At 42.9% G+C, this 24471-nt stretch overlaps 1 protein-coding gene across 1 annotated transcript in view; it reads right to left on the bottom strand.

Annotated features, from left to right (window-relative positions):
• Positions 1-9465, bottom strand: part of fbn1 (fibrillin 1) — a 60613-nt gene extending 51148 nt beyond the window's left edge. The window contains exons 1-7 of the mRNA XM_041943406.1: positions 9442-9465; positions 9168-9267; positions 8655-8943; positions 6825-6907; positions 5084-5182; positions 4084-4179; positions 3324-3419 (exon numbers count right to left, since the gene is read on the bottom strand). Coding sequence (XP_041799340.1) covers positions 3324-3419; positions 4084-4179; positions 5084-5182; positions 6825-6907; positions 8655-8845 — 565 coding nt within the window. The 5' untranslated portion in view covers positions 8846-8943; positions 9168-9267; positions 9442-9465. The remainder of the gene's footprint in view (positions 1-3323; positions 3420-4083; positions 4180-5083; positions 5183-6824; positions 6908-8654; positions 8944-9167; positions 9268-9441) is intronic.
• Positions 9466-24471: the final 15006 nt, after the last annotated feature.

Genomic DNA, 24471 nt, shown 5'->3' with positions numbered 1-24471 from the left:
CAATACCTACTTATTACAGCTGTGAGTAGAAGAGTGCTTGCAAAGATCTGTGCGTGGAATAAAGCAAATACAAGTGTAGCACTTAAACAGTCAGCTGAGGTAAACAGGGAGAGGCAGACAGCTGTAGGGTGAAAGTGGTGTCATTTCATCTGTCATCTCACTGTCTCTCTGTGAACTGTATACAGCTGGGGGATCCACCCATGTCCTGTACATCTGGGAGCAATCGCACGTGTTCACACACAAACACACTCAAACACACACACACACACACACACAGGATCTCAGCCAAGGTCCCAACCCCTCATCCACAGTCTAGCCAGAGATGATCTCAAAACAGACCAAAACTTACAAAAAATGTGGCTCTTGTTTTTGCTTTTACTGCTCTACTTTTGGAAACACGCTAGCATATTATTGTAGCTGCTTCAGAAAATATGCATCTTAATATGGGAGCGGATAACTTGCTTTGACCCTCATTAGCCAACGATTTCACGTCTGCGCTGAAGTGCAGTTACTTCTGGAACACAATAGAAATGTCGGCTTCCTCAATGACCTGCGAGTTTATGCACAACAACGAGCCTCGGTGTGAACAGGAGGGAAGCCCGCCAGGAAGTGGGTCAAAAGAGTTTCCTGGATTAACTCCAAAATGTTTGTACGCACAAAAATCTGTCCACCTTTTCCACATCCACCCTTCCTCAATCTGCCCCTTGCAGATGGTGCACGCAGCATCCTTGCAGGGCCTTAACATATGTGTAGGCTGCGCGCATGCATCTGTTTGTGCATGTGTTTCCACGTATGTGTTACGGGGTCTTATATCTGGGTGGGGCCTTCCCTATTGGCCCGTCAGCAAATTTCTCCATCCTCCCAGGACTAACAAGTTGAGCACGCACTCAGACATACACAAGCACACACACACACTTGATTATCTATCTACTGAGGTTTGCACTGGGCTAGAACAGAGCCTGATAGGGGAAAGTCAGTGAGGCATTAAGAGACAAGTGAGCCCCTCAGCTGACTGACCGACTTCCCCGTTGTGCTCTGGCTGCTGACTTATTGACTGTGTAACTCACGTGTTGCCACGTCTCAGGCCAGCCTTTCACCACCATCCCAAGTGAACTCAATGGCGTCACGCCGAAAGCACGACTTTATTGCTCCGAAGCTAAATGACTCTACAGCAGGAGCAGAGAGCCCTGCGAGCGATCAGCTGCAGCGCGGCTGGATCTCACCAATCCCACATTCCAACCTAAATCACATTTGTAACCAACAAAGAGTACGTTGACGTACCAGGCTGCATTTTTCCCTGCAGTCAGCTGTGCCTGGTGGTGGGACCACTGGTCAGCAGATCACCAGTCACTTTGGCAGCATACAGCTCAAAGTCACAAAGCGCTGTAGTAGTGATGTGTTCATGCTCTTTCCACATCCTGAGTACAGCTACTTCTCCTCTGGTCAGATCACATGTTTGTGGAAAACCCTGTGTTCTCGCTAATGTGATAAGATCAACCCATAATGGGGAACGGTTCTGTAAATTGCTTTAAAAACAGTGTGGTGTTGTGCATGTGTGCATGTTTGTGTGTACTCATGTACTTCACGCATGTGCTTGTGTTTGCGCGAGAGCACAATGGCTTTCCCTTGGGAGGTGATGGATGCAAGCCAAGGAAATTCCAGTGAAAGTAACTTAACCCGAAACGCCACTGTATCCATTGGCCTACTTTCTCTACCGCTCTTAGTTTAAGCAAATGCAACACGAAGGGCCAAGCAACTGATACTTTGACAGGGCTGCAAAAAACTATTATTTTCATTATTGATCAATCTGTTCTTAACTCTTTTGGTGAATAAGTCAATAAGATCTTGAAGTAATATTTAGTCAACCCAATCTGACAAAATCATTAATAAAAACCCATCTCAAGTTTTGTTCAACAAACAGTCTAAAACACAAAGACAATCAATTAACAATGATACAAAACAGCAGGAACAGTAGACCGTCATGTTGGAGAAGCTGGAACCAGAGGATATTTGCCACTTTTGCTCAATAACTGACATAAATGACTAATCAATAATCAGAACAGATCAGATTCTGTGTCAGTCAACTACGCATTACATGTATGATGCTACATATGGTATATTCAGCACTATGAAAATATAATAAAAACCAGTTGTTGGCATATCTAAATCTTGGATTTCAACGAAATAGTGAACTCACAATGGCACAAGTTTAGCACAATATGCTGTGTTAAGATGAATGACTGAGGATGGACGTTGGTCTCCAAGTAGCTGTTCCCGGACACACACAAGCACACACACACACACACAATAAAAAGTGTGTTTCGTTATACCAGACAAGAAACGTTCATGGTGCAGCATGCTTGTCACCTTACATGGCAAATCAAAGTTTTAAAACCAGATGTGGTGAAATTCTTTGCCCCTACGTCATCTCTTCATCAGGAACCATTACACAGGACAGCAGAGTTTCTGGGATCCCTTCTGTTCTCAGGAAAGTATGAACTTCTTGAAAGGCACCGTGTGCTTAATTTGAATTCCTTAACAGTCTCGCAAACACATTGGCCGAGTTTTCACGGGAAAGGACGGAAGCCAAAGTTACAACATGTAGAAGTGTGCTTCAGCAGATAAGGCCTGGCACTAGCCCACCAGGCTACCAGATAGTGCCTTATTAGCTGCAGGGTTGAAGAAAACAAGTAAACCAAAGGACAAATCCACAGCCAGACCCGACTGCCATCTGAAGCATGGCCTCGTTAAAAGGGGACATTACTAATTAGGAGCTCTGCTCCCAATCCAAATATTAGCTTTACAAGGTCACCACTTTGTCCTCTGCAGGTCATCCCTGCCACAGACCTCCAGCACATACCCAAAACATACACACACGCCTGTATATGTGCATGTTTCCCTCACAAACACAGCGCAGGCCACCCTCGGTTTGCATGTGCTTGTATATTTTGGAGCCACATGTGCCAGAGAGCAACCACAGGAGGTTGGGAGGTCTTCGGTTAACAAACAGCGCACATTTAGAATGTATTACATTCCCCAGAGCGTCGTTCGAGAACAGATGTGGAAAATAACGGTCATTTCTGAGCTCCGGCTTGACATGCAAATGTTCCACAACAAACCACATTCCTGAATCCACTGGCATGACGAGGCAGGAGCTGTCCTCAGTCACAAAAAACAACCGCCATTCAGCGCCGAGTCACGTTTTCACAAAAGCAGCACATGTGGCTTTGAGAACTACTTCAGAGGTAGTGAGTAGTGACAGAGACCGTGTGGCGTAAGACGAGTGAGAGGAACGCCGGGTACCGCAGTGTGACGCTCATTACCTCTCTCGCACTGAGCCCCGGTGAAGCCGTAGGTGCACACACATCTGTTGGGAGCCACACACCGTCCTCCGTTGAGACAGCCATTTTCACAAACCGCTAGAGAATAAAAGAGAGGGAAAACAAACAGTGACACAACACTTATGCGAGGACACTACGGCGACTTACAAACAATTCAAAGGATATCTCTGGTTTATACAACCTGGGTCTTGTGTTTGTAGTTTCAACCATTGTTTGTATTGGTTATGATAACATTGCAGGCACTAAATTGATTGCAGGGATGTGGGAACGCGGGGACATCGCTAAAAAGAAGCCTGATGGGGCAGGAAACGAATCAGGAAGTTGGCCTATCACTGTGATGGATGTTCAAAAGAGTTTGATTAATAAAGTTCCAGTTCGCCTTTGTTTTCTCAAGCAAATAAGTTCGACTAGCATGGGAGTTTTGCAAAACTGCAAGACCTAGAGCTTACAGCTCTGTGTGGTTGTACTTGTGCACAGCAGGGTTTTGAGCTAAATGCTAACGCTAGCATGGGCAATGTGCACGCAATCATGACGTTAACATGCTGACGTCTAATATCTGCCATGATCAAACTCTTTGGTTAGCATGGTAGCATGTGAACATTTGCTATTTGGCACGTGTGCAAGCTTTACAGGAAAAATGGAGGTTATATAGAATGTCTTCGCCTTCAATAAATCTAAAATGACAGTAAAATATGTGGATAATGTTGAAATCTGTCGATGGTATTTTCAGGACCATCCTTACGTTGACCGCAGTGGTTTCCCACGTAGCCTTTCTGACACAGGCAGTGGTCCTCTGCACACGATCCCCCGTTCATACACCGAATATTGCAGTTCTGGACTGTGGGCAGAACAGCGCACAGACATACAGGTTGGGGTTAAATTCAGAGCACACAAACACACACTCCAGATTAGATTTACAACATTCATGCACCCTGAAGCATGTTTCTTGAAAGTCATATTCAGATATAATTTCCTAGAAATTTATGGTGCGCAAACAGATGAGCGCATTGGGTTGAAGCACTGTAAGCTGCAAAAGAAGAACAACATGGAAGAGATGTTGATTGTGGACGTCTTCCAAAGCACACACACACCCAGTTCACACACACACACACACACACACACACACACTCTCACACACACACACAACAACAACCCACGAGATCGACCGCTATTTGCAAGAATGTGATTGCAACATACATATGCTGTATCAATTGCTTGGGGCAGTTTCAGTGGATGTTTTCAGGAGGTTCTTTGGCTTAGTATCTCATATTTTTGTACCATGCTAGTTAGTGCTCATTACTCATGACGAGGAGAAGAAAACTTAGGGGAAAAGATGCAAATGGCACAGCGTGGTCTGCACTCAAAATATCTGAGCCAATTACAAGCTCTTTAATTTTTATCCTACAAAGGAAAATATATTACAAGACTGCATACTTTCTGTCATCTATCATCTGTCAGTGCTTGTCGTCGTCGTCACGGCATGGTGAAATGTTTTTCTTGAGATTACAGCTCCTTTAATAAAAATGCAAGGGCAGGGGTGCGGTCCAGGACACGCTATCCAAAAAACACTTAGTTTCGACATAAACTCCTATTTGCATAAATCATAACATTAACATGTTTATATCTTGGCCTCCCTCCACCATCTATATCTATGTTTGCTACATAATAAAATCGTTCAAGCTGATGATTGTGAGCTTCAAAGGAGTTCACTCCTTGGGAAAGGGGAGGTGCTGTTCAACAACCTGATTTGGATCCGCAGGATGGAGCGATCTGGCCGTTGGGGCAGGTGCACATGTTGGGCCTGGAGCAGAAACCATCTCCACATGAACTCCGGCAGATCGCTGCAAAGAGGAACATGACACTCGGTCAAACAACATAAAAACGTCCTCTGTCAGGTGCACGATGAAATAATATTCCAGCGCTCACTTTATGGCGCTGGGATTTGTCTTGATAGTGCGTGAGAGAAAACTCCTGTTATGTATCTATTTCTTGTCAGCAAGTCCGCTCCAGGTTTTGAGTTTCAGGTTAGAATTTCATTTGGTGCAACGTAGGCCATGATCTAAACCTCATACTGAACTCTCATCTATAATATTTCAAAACTCAAACAGACCACAGTCCAAATATGGCCAAATCGTCCTTTTAACTTTCATCATGGTTAAGTTATAGAAGCCCACTTGGCAACAGCTTCGAGCTATTTTCTTCTTTGAATTTCGGTGCCATAAATGTGCACCAGTGTGTGTTTCCAGTTGGCGCTGACTGTTTTCGCTCAGTTGCTCTCTTTCCCACAGACTGTTGTTGGCATGGTCCCCTGCCCCCAGCTCCCATCAGGTAGAGTCCAGCCACTGACCCCTACTCCCTGAACCCCACTGCTAAACAATGTCATTAGAGCCGCGACAGGCATCCGGCCAGCCGACCAGCCAGACTGCAATCACACAACTCTACAGCCCCTCAGACCTTCCTGTCTACTGAGGGGGAGAGTGAGAGATGGGGGCGGGGGGGTGGGGGTGAGGAAATGCAAAGAAAGGGAAGAAAACCAGAAAAAGAAACCACTGCCACAATACCAAAGTAAATTGACCAAAATGAATGACCACCTGTTCTAGGTCATGTTGTCGGCTCGTTACCACCATTAGCCACACTAAACCATTGCTAATGTAAAATTATTCAGGCAATGAAACAGTTTTATACCAATTAAATGGCAATAGTTTGGTTTGTGCCTGAGTAAAGTCTCATAATTGAGTCCCATTAAAATAGGAAAATGGACAAGTACCATAATATTTGAATATGAAGAATAGGGTAATAAGGGTAATAAGGTAGGTGCATCAGCACAAAAAATAAAATGGATAAATAAAAAACAATTTGCATTTGATAATGTTTGAATTATTTCTTGCATATATGAGTTATTGATATAACAGTAAACTACAAGTTATTGAAACTGTGATGTAGCTTTGAGAAAGTGGACCATAAGTGTTGTGTCTTACTTTTTCACCTGTTAAAGTCCAAATCATCTAAATGCAACAAAAAAGTGTTGGCTGTCAGTATTATTAACGTTCATTCATTACCTGAAAACTACAGCGCCTTGCTGATGTAGATTTCAGATGACAGACTTGCTGAAGAACAATAAATTAAGTTCCACACTCAGAATAATAGTGCATTTTATTCTTGCTATTAATTAGACGCAGCTCAAGAAAAAGGGTGAATTAGTTTCTTATGTGCTGCAGGTGAATGAACCTTTAAGTCTGGTTTGCAGGAGTCACATTCCTGTTGTATTTCTTTCCAACAAAGTATAAAATTTCAGGTAATGTACAGTAACATGCACTCACTTCGCATCCCATGTGGTGTAAAATACTCTGTGGCTGGAAGGCTCCAGTAAAAACAGCAGGGTGCTGGACTCTGCAAAGTACTGCTGGTGATGGTGATGAAGAGCTCAAAGCTCTGCCTGACCTGAATGTACAGCAGTAGTGTAAGAATGGAGGTGATACTCACGAACAATGCACTGGTTTCCTCCAGTCAGAGTCTTCCAGCCTGGGCAGCAGTAGGCGTTGTTTCTTGAGCCACACACATTTGGTCTGTGAAAGACGCAGCATCAGAAGGTCAATAATCTATGTCACACAGTGCAGATGCCTCTTAAGTCAAGTGCATTATATTTCTATAGACCATGATGGATAACAGCTTTATCTTAGTGCTTTACGCACAACACACTCTCTCCTTACTGCCTCGATTGCTACTGATGGAAGCGCATTGATTACTGATCCTTGCAGTTCAGGAACAAATCTCCCATTTCTTGACCTCCTCTGCAGAGCACTTCATCAGCCACAGCAGGGATAACCGCACATTGTTCAAGGGCACTTCAGCAGAGTTGGAGATTTACAACCTGACCCAGTTGCCGGGGCAATGGGATCAAAATTCAGTCATCACAAATTCCAGTAACATTTTCCAACACAGACCCTCCCCAAACACAAAAAATCCTATTTCAGAGAAGAAAAAGAAGTATAATATACATTTAGCACTGACTATGCAGGAGTGAAGCAAAGCCACCTTATGGTCCCTCATCATGGGTGTCTGAGTGATTTCCCCTTCTTTTTTTACTCCTGAATTGGTCAAACTATCTAGCAAAACATTAAAGACATATTACAGGTTACCGTTTCTCACCCCTGCAACTATCCAGTGAACCCTTAAAGTCACCTCGTCACCCACCGTGGGGTCTCGGACCACTGGACTAGGCTATGACCTACGCTGCTTGCGGCGATCTCCCCGCTGTCGGGTGCGGCCCGGCATGCAGCATTTGGCACTTCCCAGCCTAAAATGCTGCTGGTGAGGAAAATATTATGCTGCAGGAGGTGTTTTTGAGAAATCTGATGCACCTGTGAAAAATATTTCATCTGACATGGAAGTGAAGGCCTGGGCGATCCTGCCACCTGCAGGTCTGGGACAGGCCTACATACTGTGTGTGAATCTGTAGTCACCAACTGGGCATGCATTGACCCCGGGGTCAGTGTCTGTACTGCGCAGTGTAACTTTAAACTGATCCATAATGTGAATAACGAAGCCTCTCTGAAACATTCGGCCTGTATGCCCTTCCTGCCTCTGAACCCAGATGTTCTGACAAATTAACTTAAAGCATGTCAAATAAAAATGCCTGTGGAGAGTGCTCATTGAGCTGTCTACTGTGTGACCTTCATCAGCTGTTTGCTGTCATCACTGGACACAGACTTCTTTTCTTGTCTGTCTTGCTTTCCCTATGTCTGTCTTTCCTTTCTCTCTCTCTCCCCCCTCTTTCTCTTATTCACACACACACACACACACACACACACACACACACACACACAACCTCTCCAGCAGTGACCCACTGTGTACAGCTGCAGATGTGATTTATCCACAACTGGGGTGTGGTGTTTTTGGCCAGAGGAGGATTATGCTGTTAGAGTCAGTCTCTCTCTCTCGCTCTCTCTCTCTCCCTCCCTCTCTCTCTCTCTCTCTCTCTCTCTCTCTGCCACAGCCACACACGACCAATGGCCTCCTTTGTTTGGATGTAATTTATTATTGCAGTCAGCAGGAATGTGATATTCTTGCCAGTATTTAATTACTAAACTTTGCTCCAAACTTCCCAACACAGACAATGTCACTCATGGGTCTCATTCTGGATTATTAAAAAAGAAACACACACACACACACACACACACACACACATACACGTGAGAGGAACACCTGCTCAGAGCCAAAAAATGAAACACACAGAAAGATGCTCATTTAAAGTCACAACGAGATGTAAGGGAAAAACTCCCAAGATTGTGGACTAATGAGGATTATCATTACCCTCTGAGGACGTCCGTGCCTCCCCTCCTCTTGGCCCTGCTGGCTCTGGAGTCGGTCGGCTTGGTCATCAGCTCGCTGTCCCCGGTTTCCACCACCTCTGCAGAGTGTCCAAGCTCTGCGCAGAGCGTCAGCAAGGCCACCAGAGCCACGGCCAACTGCAGCAGCCGTCCTCCACACTTACTGTCCGGCATATCCACTCTCAAGTGTACAAGTCCAGTGCTCGCTAAAATAAAAGTGTCCTGAACTAATTTCCCCGGCCCCCGTCGGCCTCTGCAGTCTGGAGTCAAAGCTACAAAACAATAATAACAATAATAATATTAATAATGAAACATTTGGAAAAGACGCAGAGGAGAGTGCAGGAGATGCAGGGAAAAACAACTCTGCAGCGCTCTGGGAAGTTGTTGGTGATTTGACTTCCACTGTGATTAAGTTAGAAAATCATTCAGCTCAGAGTCGCAGAAGCTCGCAGTGTGAAAATGCGCAAAATTGCGCACGAGTGAGTCGTTACTTTACCTTGTCTCCCGAGCAGGAGATTCGCCTCAGACCCGACAGAGGACTCACGTTCACTTCACTCTTCCTTGCAGGTAATGCTGAATAAACGTTTGGTAGCAAACTGCGGAGAAGGAGAAAAAGTCACTCAAAGCTTTTTTCGCTGCGCTGCTATAAATAGATGCGCATCGTAACTTTCGCAGCGTGCTCGTGCGCATCCAGTCGCGTGTTGACTGTGCACAGATAAGTTAGAGGAGCTGATGCATTCCAGAGGATGAGAATGGCAAAACTCACTCACCCTCCCTCACAGCGCGGCTCTTTCCTCATCCCTGCTCTGCTCAACTTTCCCCAAAGCTGTTTTTTCCTTTCTTCCCCTGCTCTCGCGATACAAAAGCCGGAGTTCAAAAATGCACAAGTTGAGCTCTGGACCTTCAGCCTGGACTTTTGGCTGATATTATTACAGCCAACGCAGAAAAGCTTGAAAACAGAGCTTCATATGTGCATGTAAATCTGTGTCAAACTTTGATCAGAAAGAATGTGTGAGATCTTTTTTTAAACAATGCACCTGTTCACTCTTTACTGTAAAATGTGGCACGCACCACTTCCTTTATACAGTAAAGTCTCCATAAGTTGTAGCTAATGAGTTCATTAATGGTAATAAATAATGTTATTCTTCGACTTTATCATCAAATTTAAGTTTTGCCTGATATTTAACCTTTGCATTTCATAATGATGACTTCTTGACTTGCAGTACTTAGTCTTTCATCTTAATTTCTCTAATAATATGTTAATTGTTATGCACCAACACGCTTTTCACACAAGAGGCATCTTCCTCTTGTGTGAAAAGCTACTTGGCAATAAAACATATTCTGCCTCTGGTATAAATATTGGTAGCCAGTCAGTAAATGCTCATGGGTTTCTTATTCTCCAATAACCCATCAAGCCTGCAGGGATAAATGTTAACAATGTTTTTTCCAAGTGACCCATTAAATCTGCAGCTGCAAAACATTAACAAGTTCTAAATAAACTGATTTACATCCAGATTCCTTGATGTCCTTCTCTAGAGGGTTGGAGTAGTTAGTTCTTCCTAATGACCTGCAAGCTAAAAAGACAAAGCGAGTATCTTGCATCTTGCTGGAGGAGAATAAACAACTGAAAAAGGGATTATTCATGATCTGCTCATTAAAAACACGTCGATCTATAAACCATTACAGCTTTTAAAATGGTGACTTCCTGCAGAAAGTGGTACAAAAACACAGCTTAAAGCAGTTAACCTTGATCAAAACGTGACCTGATTTTCATGTGTCCCAGTTGTCGGATGTTCGTGACTTCGAAATAGACACATTTTAGATGACAAAATCCCACCTTTGTTCCAACGAATGAAACATGAAAGCTGTTTTATCCCTCTTCATTTAGAATTGAATTAAGCCCCATAAATATTTACACTGTGCATGCTGCATGTTTTAGGGAATTTAGTCCAGCGCAGTGATAGTTTTCACACGCACTGATTCATGCCTGCAGCCACACCCAGCAAATATAGAGTCAGCCCGGCTCCTCTCTCAAGTATGCTATCACTCTAAAACCCGGAGAAACCTCCTGACACTGTATGTATCCCACTACGCCCGGTTCCACTATCAGCTTTTTTCTTCCTTTCTTTTATTTGTGATTAGCCACATTCTCCTCTTGTACATGTCTGAACACAGCCTCAACCTGCACTTATTCATATATTATGTGCTGATCATCCTCAGTGCAGAACTTTGCAAGCTTGAAACAAAAGATTAAACTCTCTGTTTCCACACCTCTTTGCTTCATGCAAACCGAGCTCATTTTTTCACCTCCTCTGCAAAGAAAATAGTAGTGACCTGCCTGAGCTGCTCTAACAGGCATCTCACCTTTTGCAGTATTGCATCTGGTGTACAGGATAGTGTATATATATATATATATCATTAACTAAACTTCCACAACTTTTCTTTTCCATCCTCTGACACTCAGGTTGAGGCACGCATCTCCACTAGTCTTACTGACATCTCCAGTTGGATGTCTGCCCACCGCCTCAAACTTAGTCTCAACAATATTGCGCTGCTTTTTTTTCCCCCTGGAAAGTCCTGCCCTCTGCAAGGCCTCTCCATCACTGCTGACAAGACCACGTTTACTCCTGAAGAGCCAAGAGTCTTTGTCTGCCTCTAGACAACCAACTGTCAGGCAGCACCCAGAGTGCAATCACGGTGCAATCCTGCAGGTTTGCTCTCAGTCGCACCATCCAGTTCAACTTGTTCCAATCCGCGGCCTTGCAAAGCTTCTTTATTTTTTCTATAGTTATGTCCTGTTTTGGCTAGTGCAGCTCTTCTTAGACAGCCTTCCAAGACACGCCCTGTAAGCCCCCGACCACTGCACCAAAATATTGGAGGCTGCCCCATCTTCAATTTCATAAGTTTCTCAATTTGACTCCCTTTGTAAACTCCCTTTCTTGCCTGCCCCTGACCTTTTGTATGTAATCTGAAATGCTGATGCTTTCATACTGCATGAGGCTTTGAAGGGATCTGCTTCCATACCTCCACATCGGGTTCCAGACTTCTCTTTTGCTGGCTCTTGTTCTGCAGCTCTCATTGTCATCACTTCAAGTCCCAACTCATCTCTCTGCTACAGCTGCATGACGGAGGAAACAAACACTGTACATCTGAATAGGCGCTTTCTTTTTGCACGTTAATGGCCTCACTTTTGAATTAAAATAGGTTTTTCCTATATGCTGATGACACTGTACTTTACTAATTAAGCACCACATGCTCAGGTTATTAAAAGAAAATCTCCCAACCTTTGTCACTAGATCAATCATCTTATTATTAGTGAAAAAAAAATAATTAAAATTTGTTTTCATTGTCTATAAATCATACCTCATTCACCCTTGTGGCAAAACACAAATACAAACCATCTTTCAGCGGTGGCAGAAGTACTCAGATCTTTTACTTTAATAAAAATACAAATGTATTAGCATCAAAAGTACTTAAAGTACCAAAACTTACAGTACTCATTATGCAGAGTGGACCACTTCAGAATTATGCATATTATATAATTACAGTTGGATTATAATTAATGATGCACAATTGTGTACATTATTTTAATGTTGCAGCTGGTTAAATCAGAGCTCATTTTAATTACTTGACATACTGCTGGGCAGATTGTGAACTTCCTCCTGGAGAAGTCGTCTTTATCTTAATGTTTACGAAAAAAACTAAACTTATCAAATAAGTGCAGTAAAGCAAAAAGAAAAATACTTTCCTCTGAATAGCAGTGGAGAAGAAGTAAAGTCAGAAAACTAAAGCACTCAAGTAGGGTTAAAGTCGGAGTCAAATATATAAATTCATGTTACCAAGAAGCTTAAACGGAAACGACACATATGTACACAGTATGTCACACAAGACTCCTTGAAGATTTATGTCAAAGCTCTGCTGTGGATTTAATGTATTGCTCTGTCGCAGGGAATTGGCTTGACCTTCCATTATTATACAAAGCAGCTGGCCGTCAGGATTTACTCTCAGCTTTAAAACAGTCTCTTCCATCATGTACTTTGGAGCCTCTTATCGAGGCAAGGCAGAGCTCATTCACAGGGCCGCTGGAGAAGCACGTTTTTATTAACTCACACTGATAAGTAATTAATAATCACAGCTACACTCAGATCACCTTCTCGTCATTACTTAGCATTTCTCCTTTCTGCTACTCAGTCAGAGAATCCATCTTTTTTGCTCTCTGACATTATTATTATCTTGTGTCTGAAATATTATTTGGGACTCTTGGACTCATATCTCTGGGCGCCATAATAACGTAAGTAATATAATAATGGCAGGCCTGGTAAGTAATTTTGGCGATAGAAGAACGTAAATGAGAGCTGAATCTTTTCTTACTGTTGGGCTCGGTGTAAAATAAGCACATCAGTTACAGTAAATGGTATGTATGAGTAGTGAGGGATGTTGGCGGAGGAGACAAAGGTCCAGAGAAAGGGATTAAAGGTTTTTAGTGGAGGAATGAGAGAGTCTGGGGGAGAGGCAGAGGGCAGAAGTGGCCACTGTTGATTGGAGTGGACTGTTTTGACAGTAAGACAGCCTCTCCCTGGATCCTCCGCTCTCTTTCTCTCTCTCCGAGCTGAGCTGAGATCAGCCTCTGAAACATAAGTGACCTGGGTGTGAGGAGCTGAGATGAGGGTGAGTAGCCGAGTGCAAAGTGGTTTGGGGTGTGTTGGTGGGAGGCAGAGACATCTCAGCGGCTTTGACACGGAGAAATTCTTGACACGGGGCATCGACAGGCTTCTATTGCAGCCTTTCTCTCTCTCAGTCTGTAAGTGAGTACATTCGCCCAAACGCTGCACTTATTCGCTGTCTTGCCGTGAGTTAGATGAAAAGATGCCACACTCTCGTGCTGACATAGTAAATATGAAGCTACAGCCAGCGGCCAGTGGCTCTGTGAGTGTGCAGATACGCGGGGTGGACAAAATAACGTGATCACCACAATTCAGTAAGACAAAATACTGCAATGAAGTTCAATGCCAGTACTTTAATGTATAAAAGATAGCTTTTATTGCATGGCAGTTGTACAATGTATCTGCAGGGTATTATCTCGTAAGTAGCTTTCATGACAGCAATAAATATAAATATGCTAGTTAGCTGGTTAGCTCGTTTAATCCATACAAAACCCAAAATGTAAAAACATCATGCTGGGCTTTTGCAGGTTTGTGCACAGATTAGACAAACAAGTTATAATATGTGGATTATTTGGATTTTACCTTTGAACTGATCCAGGTTGGCTGTTTTCCCCTATTTCAATTCTTTAAACTAAGCGAACCATCTGCTGGCTATAACTTCATATTTAAAGACAAGACATGAGAGTGGGATCAATATTTTCATCTAAGTCTTGGCAAGAAAACAAGTAAGTGTGTTTCCTAAAATGTTGAAATATTCCTTTAAATACAGTTTGCAGATATGGCTGGAGTGTTTATATTTTATGCTACTCCGTGCTGCTTTACAGCCCATCCACATTGTGAAGCTCATTGTATATATTGTTTATTATCTTATATTTTTGCACCATTAAACTTGTTCTCTTTTTTTTCCTATGCAAGTACATTGAGTGCAATGTTCAAACCGGAGTCAAATTCCTCGTATGTGCAGAAATACTTGGCCAATAAAAGGGGGAAATATACTTCTTTATATTCTGTTACATCTTTATGACAGCTGCAGTGCAACCCATCCACCCTGCAAACATGATAATCTCATAAATTCCCAAATGTAAAAGTTTTTATACAATTTTGTGCCATAAATCCAACTATTATCCAACTAGAGATTATTCAAATTATGTCACATGAGGAATTTTCTCAGATTTGAGTTGCAGAAGAGGCTACACAGGTTGAGTTGTAATCCCTGAGACTAGTAATCATCGTGTGGAAAACTGGTGGAGCTCTCTTTAATGCATCAGTAACAATATGTAATGCAACAAACAGTTTGGAAAATGACGCAGAGACACAGCCATTAAAGACAAGCATACTGATGTAAGTGCACTCGAACGCATCACACACACGCACGCCACGTTGCTAGAGCGACAGCAGTGATGTCAGATGCAGGATTGTTTCTCGCGAAGCTTACAGTCATGGTTCCCATCAACAAGACGCCGTGTGGGAGACGCTGATGCCCAGCAGTGCAGGCTTGCCCTCTGCTCTTCCTCCACACGGAGGAGATGTCATTTACAGTAAGACACTCAACCCCACCCCCACCCTGCCTCTCCCCCCAGCCCACCTCTGCGTCTCACCCCATCCTTTCCTCAGTTAATCTCCCTACTGTTCCTAACTGAGCGTGGGTTTCATTTTAGGGAATGTTTACTCCTCTGGCATGAAATGGCTGAACTAAAAATCCTGAAATAGCAAGACATGAAAAAAAGGTTAGATAAACATTTTTTACAGTGTAGTCTGATTGTTTCTGTGCAGTATTTCAGTACCAAACAAAATACCCCAAGTTATTGTGATTTAGTAATAACACAGCTCATGTTCTATAATTTACTTGCCTCTTGCTCTAATGTTCACCATGACAGAAGCTCATTTTTCTCCAGCTACATCACAAATAGGCTATTCTCTCACCAGCCTATGTGTTTCATATATCCCGAGGCAGTTTTTAATAGCTTAGATTGAGATTGTCTCTCACTGTGCTGCGAGCAGTAACTGCAGCGAGACTTTCTCACACTGTGTGTTGTCTTTGGCTCCGGCAGCCACGGTTCATTTCCTTTTGTCTTCTGCAGCGCGACCGCTGCCAATATTCATGTGAAATATTTCAAGAAAATGAGCTGCAGCAGAAATGAGTCTCCCCAGCTCTCTCTCCCCCCCTGCTCTGTCTCTCTCTCTCTCTCTCTCTCTCTCACACACACACACACACACACACACACACACACTCTTACTTTTCTGGAGTTTGGTTGCTTTTTGTCATGAGGCTAATGCAATGACAGATTTCCATCAACTGTTTGGGCTTGGCCATGTATTATCACATATGGCCCCCTCCACTAACACACTGCACATATACAGCTCGCTGCTGCAGCACAAAGTCAAACATAACCACAAAATAACTCGGAGGAATCCCTTTTCGCCTCCAAATGGATAATTTTCCTTGTGTGTATCGAGGCGCTGCATGAACTCATTTCCCTTTAAAATTGTTTCCCCAGAAGAACAGGATAGAATTTTTCGGGTCATAAAAAGTTGTAATTGGTCCCTTTCATAGCGAGGACGCCGCTTTTGAGCAACAGCTACGAGGAGGAACACGGGGTTGACACTGTGAGTCATCTCTGAGTGTCCTGGGAGCTGGGTTTAATAGCTGGTGTACTCACCCTGGATGTTTGTCGGTAATAAACCTCGGCCTCTGGCGTCACTCCTGATTGAGAAAACAGGACATTGCATCAGAACGCCACCCCGCCGCCATGGATGGAGAAAAGTAGTGAGAAAGCCCTTAGCATCATAGATCCTCAATGTCATCCCTGTTAGCTTGTATTATTGGCAGCAATAAACACTGAATCTACGAGCGTAAACATCCAGGAGTGTGTGCACGTGAAGTTTAGGTGTGTGGAGAGTTTCATACGCACATGCACCCAATGTCCAAACAGAAGGACTTCAGAGGAGTAGGTTCACAGTTTCTGTCCTTTCCGAGAACAAATACAAGATACAGCTAGTTAGCTTAGCTTATCTTATCTTAGTTTAGCTTAGCTTATCTTAAAGGCTGGAAACAGGGGGAAACAACTAGCTGGCTCTGTCCAAAGCTAACAAAATCTGCCTTCCAGCATTCCTAAACATCACTTTTTAACACATTTGTGGTTTTACTGAGACGAGCAGTGACTTCCTGGAGTCGCCACTTATTGCCTAGCAACCACACAGTGACACAAGACCACGGATTAAGCAAGCAACATATACAGTATGTGTTAATTAGCTAGTTTTAAGATAGCTATAAACGTGGCTATAGAGGTTTTTGAGCCTTCTGAAATGGCCAGGCTAGCTGTTCCCACTGCTCACAGTCTTAACACTAAGCTAAGCTAACCGTCTCTTGGCTAGCTTAATGTTTAAAAGAGTGGTCTTGTCATTTATCTCTCAGCATGAAAAGCGAGGAAGTGTATTTCCCAAAATGTTGACCTGTTGCTTTAAGCCTAGCAATGAGTAGCTACCACGCAATAAATGCCACATTTGTAGTTTGTAATGTATTTCCATACACGCTGATGTTGAATCAACCTCATGGCAGCCTGATTTTCTTGGCTGCAGTTTCTGATATTGAATTGTAACACATTATAAGGTGTTCATGTTATTTTGTCCACACCTCACACAGATTTATTCAGGGTCTGTCCCCTATGGGCCACCGTGGACAGTATTTCTGCCTGAAGCCATCCATCCAGGCTGGTCTATCCGCCCACTTATCTCCCCTCCACATGTGATTTACTCAGTCAGTGTCCCCCCACGCAAATCTGACCATCTTTGGGATGGAAAACATTCCCTGTTGAGTTTTCCCGCCCGGGGTTCACCACCACCATCTGTAAGAGACACTCAGCACAGATGTAGAGCGCCGTAAACACACTCCATGCAATTAGACACTTTGAGGAATACACTTATATACATACTACTCCAGTATTAATGGGATTCTGGTGGGCTAGGGTATCAGTGCAGATATAAATACTTTACAGAAGGGAGAACCGAAGAGGAGGTGAGGAAGATGAGAGTGAAAGTCAGCAAAGATACTGCAGATAAAAAGATGGAGGTGATGGAAAAGAGGGCGCAGAGCTTTACCCTTGAGTTATGTTGACACAGGCTTTGCTTCCTCATTGTTTGGGGTCCCATAAAACCCACTACTGTATGTGTGTGTGTGTGTGTGTGTGTGTGTGTAAGAGTCTGCAGCCATGCCAGCAGCTCTGTGAGTGCTTTGAGCTAAATGCTAACATCAGGACAATAATATGGTGTAATAGATAATGGATAATAGTCACAATGATAATGCAAACATTGTGGATGTTTATCACCATAATAGTTTGGCATGTTATCATGCTAACATTTGCTAATTAGCCCTGAACACAAAGCACAGCTTATAGGACCAACGTTAGTTTTGCAGGTGTTTGATTGGACACACTGAAATTTTGGACAACTAAGCGCTCTATGAAAAGTCAAGGCATCATGAACGTCAGACGGATTCATCCTCCAGGAACCATGAATGTCTATTCCTATAGTTGCTGATACATTTCAGTATGGACCACAGTGGTGGACCCAATGACCAATAAAACAGCTGCATGGCTATTATTGATAACAGTTTCAAAATCAACCAATTTTTTCTTCAAATACTTTTCTTCTTCTGATCTAATTAAAACCCAATGCACAAACAAATATGTATTCCATGTATATGCCAAAAAAGTCACTCACAGACAAAGAAATACACATTATGTTATCCTGCATAGCGTAATGTTTGGGGTCAAAACTCCCTCTTATGAACAATAAAACTCGAAACGACAGAAATCCCAACACACTTCTTTGGGATTTTGGAGGGGTCGTGCTGCGTAATCGCTATCGCAGACCACGAGGATATAAAAATCAAACGCATTAACCATGTTTTACAGCTGCGGAGGTCGTGTGTCAATGTCTGTAGCTTCTGGAACATTAGTTTAGAATTGTGTTTGTAAGCTATTGTCATAAAAGTAGGAAAAATCACAAAGCATCAAGGAGAAAAAACAATATAAAGTGTTTTAGGTTTTTTTTTTTTTTTTTTTTTGAGATGCTGAAGAGGTGATGGATTTTCCAAGACCACAAGCAGAAAGCCCAGCATGACAGAGATTCACTGAATCACCCCTCCTGGTGTTTGCTGGAGTCCCAAGTTCTGATCGCAGCCTAGCTCTGCTTGAAATCCAGGGGAGAAGTGTGAGCTGCTGGCCAAAGCATGAGGAAACAGCAGAGGAATGGAGAGCGCAGAGAGACCAACGCTGGAGGAAAAGTCGCGTTTTGAAGTTGGCCAACAGAAAAGTTTTGATTCAAGTCTCCCACATCTGTCTGCTGCCTCGTGCAAGAATCCTGGAATCCCCCGCCCCCTCATCATCACAGTGTCTCACACACACACACACACACACACAGACTTGATTCCAATCCACCGGCACGGGGCATGAAAACAAACATTTTTGAGGAAGTTCTTAAGCCAAGTGGCAGATAAGCATGGCTGCTAACCGAACACGAACATGCACACACACACACAAACACAAAGTCGTACACTGGGAGCAGAAGCCAATGACATGAACTGAAACTGACCCAGTTTCCAAAGGGGCAAACGATAAAGAGAGAGTGGAAAGATGACGATTCGGACGAGGTAAAGAGACTCGGGGGCATGTTGTGCTCGAGGACAGTGCATTGCGCGTGTGATTGTGTGTGTTTCTGCCCAGAGAGCACACCCGTCAGAGCTCCAGAGACGAGCCGTCACGCTAAGCCGGGCTAGAGGGCTGAGGCCTGGGAGCAGAGGGAGGTAGAGCTCAAGCAGAGCACTGCTGAGGAGCGAGGCGATCACTGTGGGGGTTACACACACACACACACTCATCTATTCTGCGCCCACTCCGGCCAACAGCAACTCACTGCATACTCATTTAAACAGAGACCTCTGGCTCGCTCCGCTCCACAGCGTGCCCTCACTGGTTCCTGACTTGCGGATACAGGAAACAGAACCAGGCCCAGAAACCAGCCCGTGTCCTCGTTCTGTTTGCGGACCTCACATGACTCACGTCTCCTCCTCTGCGCTGTCTCTGGAGGAACATACGTGTAGATTTTGGCATGCCTGTAACTGCTGCAACACGGCCCGGTCGGTGGCCAAGTCTTGTTTTGTTTCCTCCCAGATTTGAACTCTGTGTGACTCTGATAACATTGAAACGAGGAACAATTTCATGCTCTCGTACTCTGGGCGCTTTTTATGACTTTAATTGTTCCATTAAGGCACTTCAGGGTCTGGGAATGCTTTGTCATATGCACAAATGTGTCTGTTTATGAGTGTGTGTGTGTGTGTGTGTGTGTTTAATGTTAATGCCCTCCGGCTCATGAGCACTCAAGTTTATTCCATAAAGGAATTCAAAGAGTTCAGGCTTTTTAATGTTCTGGATGTGAACCAAAGCCACAGAACCTGGAGATTACACTGAATGTTTATCATTTCCTGTGTCAGAGTCGTGTCGTGTCACTGGCTGGGTTCAAGGAATACACACACACACACACACACATGCACGAACACACGCACACACACTCAGCACGTGGTTGCATAGATTTAGATACTACTGCAGAGTCTCTAATAATCAACCTGCTGAGCGAGTGATGTTTGTCCTGAAAGCGTAAAAGCTCCCGGCGTTTTATTGTGGAAGCGGGCGGGGAGCTGATGAGCAATAGTTTATAACTGGAGCTGATGACTTTATCTGTGATGTTTTTTAATTAAATCAAATTTAAATGAGATGCAGCTGAACACGGTGGTCATTTAGAGGGAGATTCAAGAGTTGAGCTCAGCTTCAACTATTGATTGTTCTCACTGTCCATTATTCAGAGGATTTTTTTTTTTTTCAATAAATCAATGAATGTTTTGGTCTTTAATTTTAAATTGCGTGTCACAATTTTCAAATTGCTTGATTTGTTATTCAATCTACTATAACAGAAGATCAAGAAAACACCAGCAAATATTCATTCTCAAGGCTCTCCCGCCACGGTCACAAATTGAATTATTGTCCTCAAAGGGCTTGGCGCTGCTTTCATACTCTGCTCCCTTGAAGAAATGAAGAAATAAAGATGATCTTCTGACACAAAGTACATAAATATCGGGTTGACTCCTCAGCATATTTTTCACCAATTTGAGGCAATGAACACTTCGGCCCTCTCAAATTCCCTTTCCCAATACATATAAATCCTAAGCTGAGCAATAAATTAAGCATTTATCCAGGAAAATTTTCTCTACCTAATAGAAAAAAAAAAAAAAGGCTGACCTGTGTCTTCTACAAGCCAGGAGCTCGACTGTGTTGGAGGAGTCTTCTGTTGGGCACAGAATGAAAAAGTCGCATTAAGTTTGGCTTCTGAGAAACTCCTCTACAGATCGGAAGAAAGCTTCCGAGTTTTACGACATCTTTTGGAGTTAATTAAAAATGGCGACACTGAAGATTACTGGAAGTGTGACGTTACGGTGAGAAAAAGAAACCTATTGTGAGGAATGGGTGCCGCACTGTGCTCTGTGCTTGTGATTTATTCATTTTGATTATTCAATTTTTCTTTTCACCGCAATTATTATTAAATTATTTTCTCTTTTATAGCTTGGTTTTTAGCCACTTACTGATTTTCAAGGGATATTTTTATCGTCATTATATAAACTGCCATATGTTCCATTTGTGGGAGGATTCAGTTACATGTGCAGACTCTGTTAACTATATATGTGTTCATATATATGTTAAAGTAACAGTATTTTAACTGTTATCTTGCTGCAGTTACTACACATTCTACACAAAAAATGGCTATCCACACTGATCATTATGTGTTGAAAGAAGTGAGTGTTTGTAATGATCAGTTTCATTGTATGGTGCTCAGCCCACATACTCGAACAAAGCAAAGCCAACTAGACAATCACCCTTTAAATAAACAGAAGTTTGAATAAATGTGGGGGTTAAAATGACTTAAAAAGACTCGTTTAATGCAGGCAGTTAAAAGACCCTTTGGCCCTGAACACACAGTGAACTGATAATTAAAGCATCATCTTAATAACCCATTCTGTCAGCAAACAATTGTTTTTCAGATACACCATTAACTGACTGCCTCGTGAAAGTCGTGCAACAAGCAACTTAATTACTTTTCAAGGGGAATCCTGACTCGGCTCATGTTCCTCCCATAGCTGCTTGTACAGCAACAGCGCACAGGCTGCCGGCCGCCGCTTTGACGTTAATGAGGGGTCGGAGGTCGAACAGTGACCTCACAGAGTTGACAACATGTGACCGTTAGCAGGCCTCAGAAGTCTGAGCGAATGGCATCAGAAACTAGACCACGGCTGTTCCTGGGGAGTTGTTTTGGGCGAGGTCCGTGTGACTCAGAGAAACTCCTCGGGGACGTAATAAAAGCAGGAAAATAACCTCGCTCGCTTGAACAGTCACTTGATTTCACACTTATGATAGCCTTCATGTCAATAGACGGGGGTCATATCGGATTTTTAGCCTGGCGAGAGACACTTTCAGTTTCCGTGTGTTTACTGATGGAGTCAGATGAGACGCAGATATCGTTATCATGTTTAGCTTGTGCTTAAGTGCTCAGGAAAAAGCAGAGGTGGCTTTTCAAGCATGTTTAATTTCCTGTTCTTTGTAACAAACCAGATTAGCCGTCGTTTTGACACCCCAGACACTAGGGATTGTGGGAAGTTTTAAGAGCATGTGAGTCCTGTGATTGCATTTGACAGAATTATCTGAACAGAAGGGCTTTAAGTGTTGTTTTTCTGCAGATATCCTATCAGTGTTTATCTTTTTTTGTGTGTCAGTCATTAGCAGAGCTGCTTCTTTCCCCGATCTCAGCCTAACAAGCAGTTCTGAGGGTGATTAATGTGGGCGAGACCCTCCGAGCCTCTCAGAGGACGATCGGGGCCACAGCCCGAAAGCAGTCGACTGCATACTTTCGGCGCGCAGTCATCTTTTACTTCACCAAAATGTGAAAGTGACAGGCTGCTGAAAACTGAGGGAGAAGTGTTGCAGCAATTATTATAGGCTGTTTACTACCAGTCATTTTCACTGCTCTTTCAGACGCTCGTCTGTGTCAAGAGGCCTGACGTTAGCAAAGAAATGCAGGATGTCAGGGTGGGTTCAATCAGTGCTGTGAGCACACACGCTGTATGTTTTCCATACTTCATCATGAAGATGCTACAGATGACAATAAAAATAAACAAATGGAGGATTTTAGAAATCTAGCCAGAGAGTTTTGACCAATCAAGGCAACATATTTTGGTAAATGCTGACAGGGAATCAGCTTTTGTAAAGACTAATAGCGCCATCTTGTGGCTAAAAGAATCTGGCATGTTAAAATGTTTATTACCTGATTTCTGTAGTGACTGTTTTTCCAGGTTTGAGCTCAGACTGAAGTCACTGTAAGATATTGATGAAAGAAAAAAAAAAACATAGGAGACATAGGAGTAATTAGCCAATTAGATATTACTTTTAAAATCCCAATTAGGTTAGGGTATTTTAAATAACAACCAGTATTTAAAGTAATTGAAAATGATAAGCACAGTTTGACAGCGTTTTCTGATTTCATTTTCCAGAGTTGTCACAATTCAATTTAACTTGAATCTCTATGGTAAAGTCCTGACATTACGTTTCATGGAGCAGCCGCAACCTGCAGCCTTTTAATTGCATCCAACCGCCACAGCTGGTGGTCTCTCAGGTTGACACCACCTCATTTACTGTGTTTGATTCAGTAAAACACTTGATGTGGTGATGATCTGATCAGAAAACCTGAAACTTCATGGTCCTCTACTGTTGCTTTGACCATACTGAGCTGAAACGTGCAGCTCAAATGCATTTCATTTCACGGCTTTCACATTTTGTGCAGAACTGAAGTTGCGTTCAAGTTGCACCATGTGAAGCAGTAGAAGGGGAAGAGTCACAGTGAAGTGTTTACTCTCCTGTTTGCAGCTGATGATGTGTGCATTAGTGTGTGCTGGTCTGCAAAAGTCTTACCAGAGGCTCTTCATGTGTCTTTGGTCCCATTTGATACCAGGAGATAATCCCTTCCTCTTCTTTGTTCAGCTCATGGCATTGAACACTCTGATTGGCTACTAAACACGACAGGAAACGGGATAATGCCACCTTGGACTCCGCCACAATAAGACAAAGAAATGACACTTTCATGTCTGAGCTGCACATAGAAATAAAGCTTTGTCACATAAATGTGTCTGTCATTTAAAATGTTTCTGACTAATGCACATCTGCAGTTTGCTGAGGACAAATCAATGCAAATAGATGTGCATTGATAACCTCTCTAGGGTTGCACATTAAAAATCGCAGTTATGTATTCTACTTTTTAAACTGCAAGATAAAATAGCCATGCAGCACATGACTGGCAGAGGAACATTTAACATCTCATTTCATCAGTAGAAATGAAATCCAGATGTTTGAAAACTTTCTGTGGAGTCCACAGAGAAAAAAAACAGCAAACATTTGCAGTTTTCTGTCTTAAAGCCACCTGAAGTCTCACAGTAAACTCTTCCGCCTCGTGACTTGTCGTATTTGTGACTGTGTTGATTCGATGTGCATTGTGACACTGATTGCAAACAGCATTTAAAATTGTATTGTGAGCCCACCAGCGATTAAATGTTTTCGGTTTTCTCACTTTAATAACAATGTGTGTGTTGTCGTGTGATATGAAGAATCATTACGAGGTGTCTTGGAGCGAGTTGTGCTGTGGTGTTTTTGTGTTTTGGGGTTTGAACAAAAAAGAAATAACAGACAAAGTGCAGTAATCCATTCTGTAAAAGAACTGAGGATGTATTTGATTACACTTTATGGGGAACAAAGACATTACTATTTGCATATTTGCCAGCTTATCTGAGCGTGAACTGCGAATCTGTTTCTGCAGATTCTGTTAAGAAAGAGCATTTGAATGCTACATTCAGGATGGAACAAGTAAGTGGGATGAAAAGTTGTTTTCAAAAGTCAAGCAGGGGAAATGGGGACACAAAACAACAACAAATCAAAATGAATGAACACAAGACAAATTTAGCCTATTAAAAAAAAAAAGGATTCTGAAAGTCGGCCAACACTCTGGTAATTTCCTCCCGACACCAGTGATTGTGCTTAAAGTTTGAGT

The sequence above is a fragment of the Chelmon rostratus genome, chromosome 1 (genome assembly GCF_017976325.1).
Source record: "Chelmon rostratus isolate fCheRos1 chromosome 1, fCheRos1.pri, whole genome shotgun sequence".
Classification (NCBI taxonomy): domain Eukaryota; kingdom Metazoa; phylum Chordata; class Actinopteri; order Chaetodontiformes; family Chaetodontidae; genus Chelmon; species Chelmon rostratus.
Note: the sequence above shows the minus strand (reverse complement) of the source record. Positions and strands in the feature narration are given on the sequence as shown.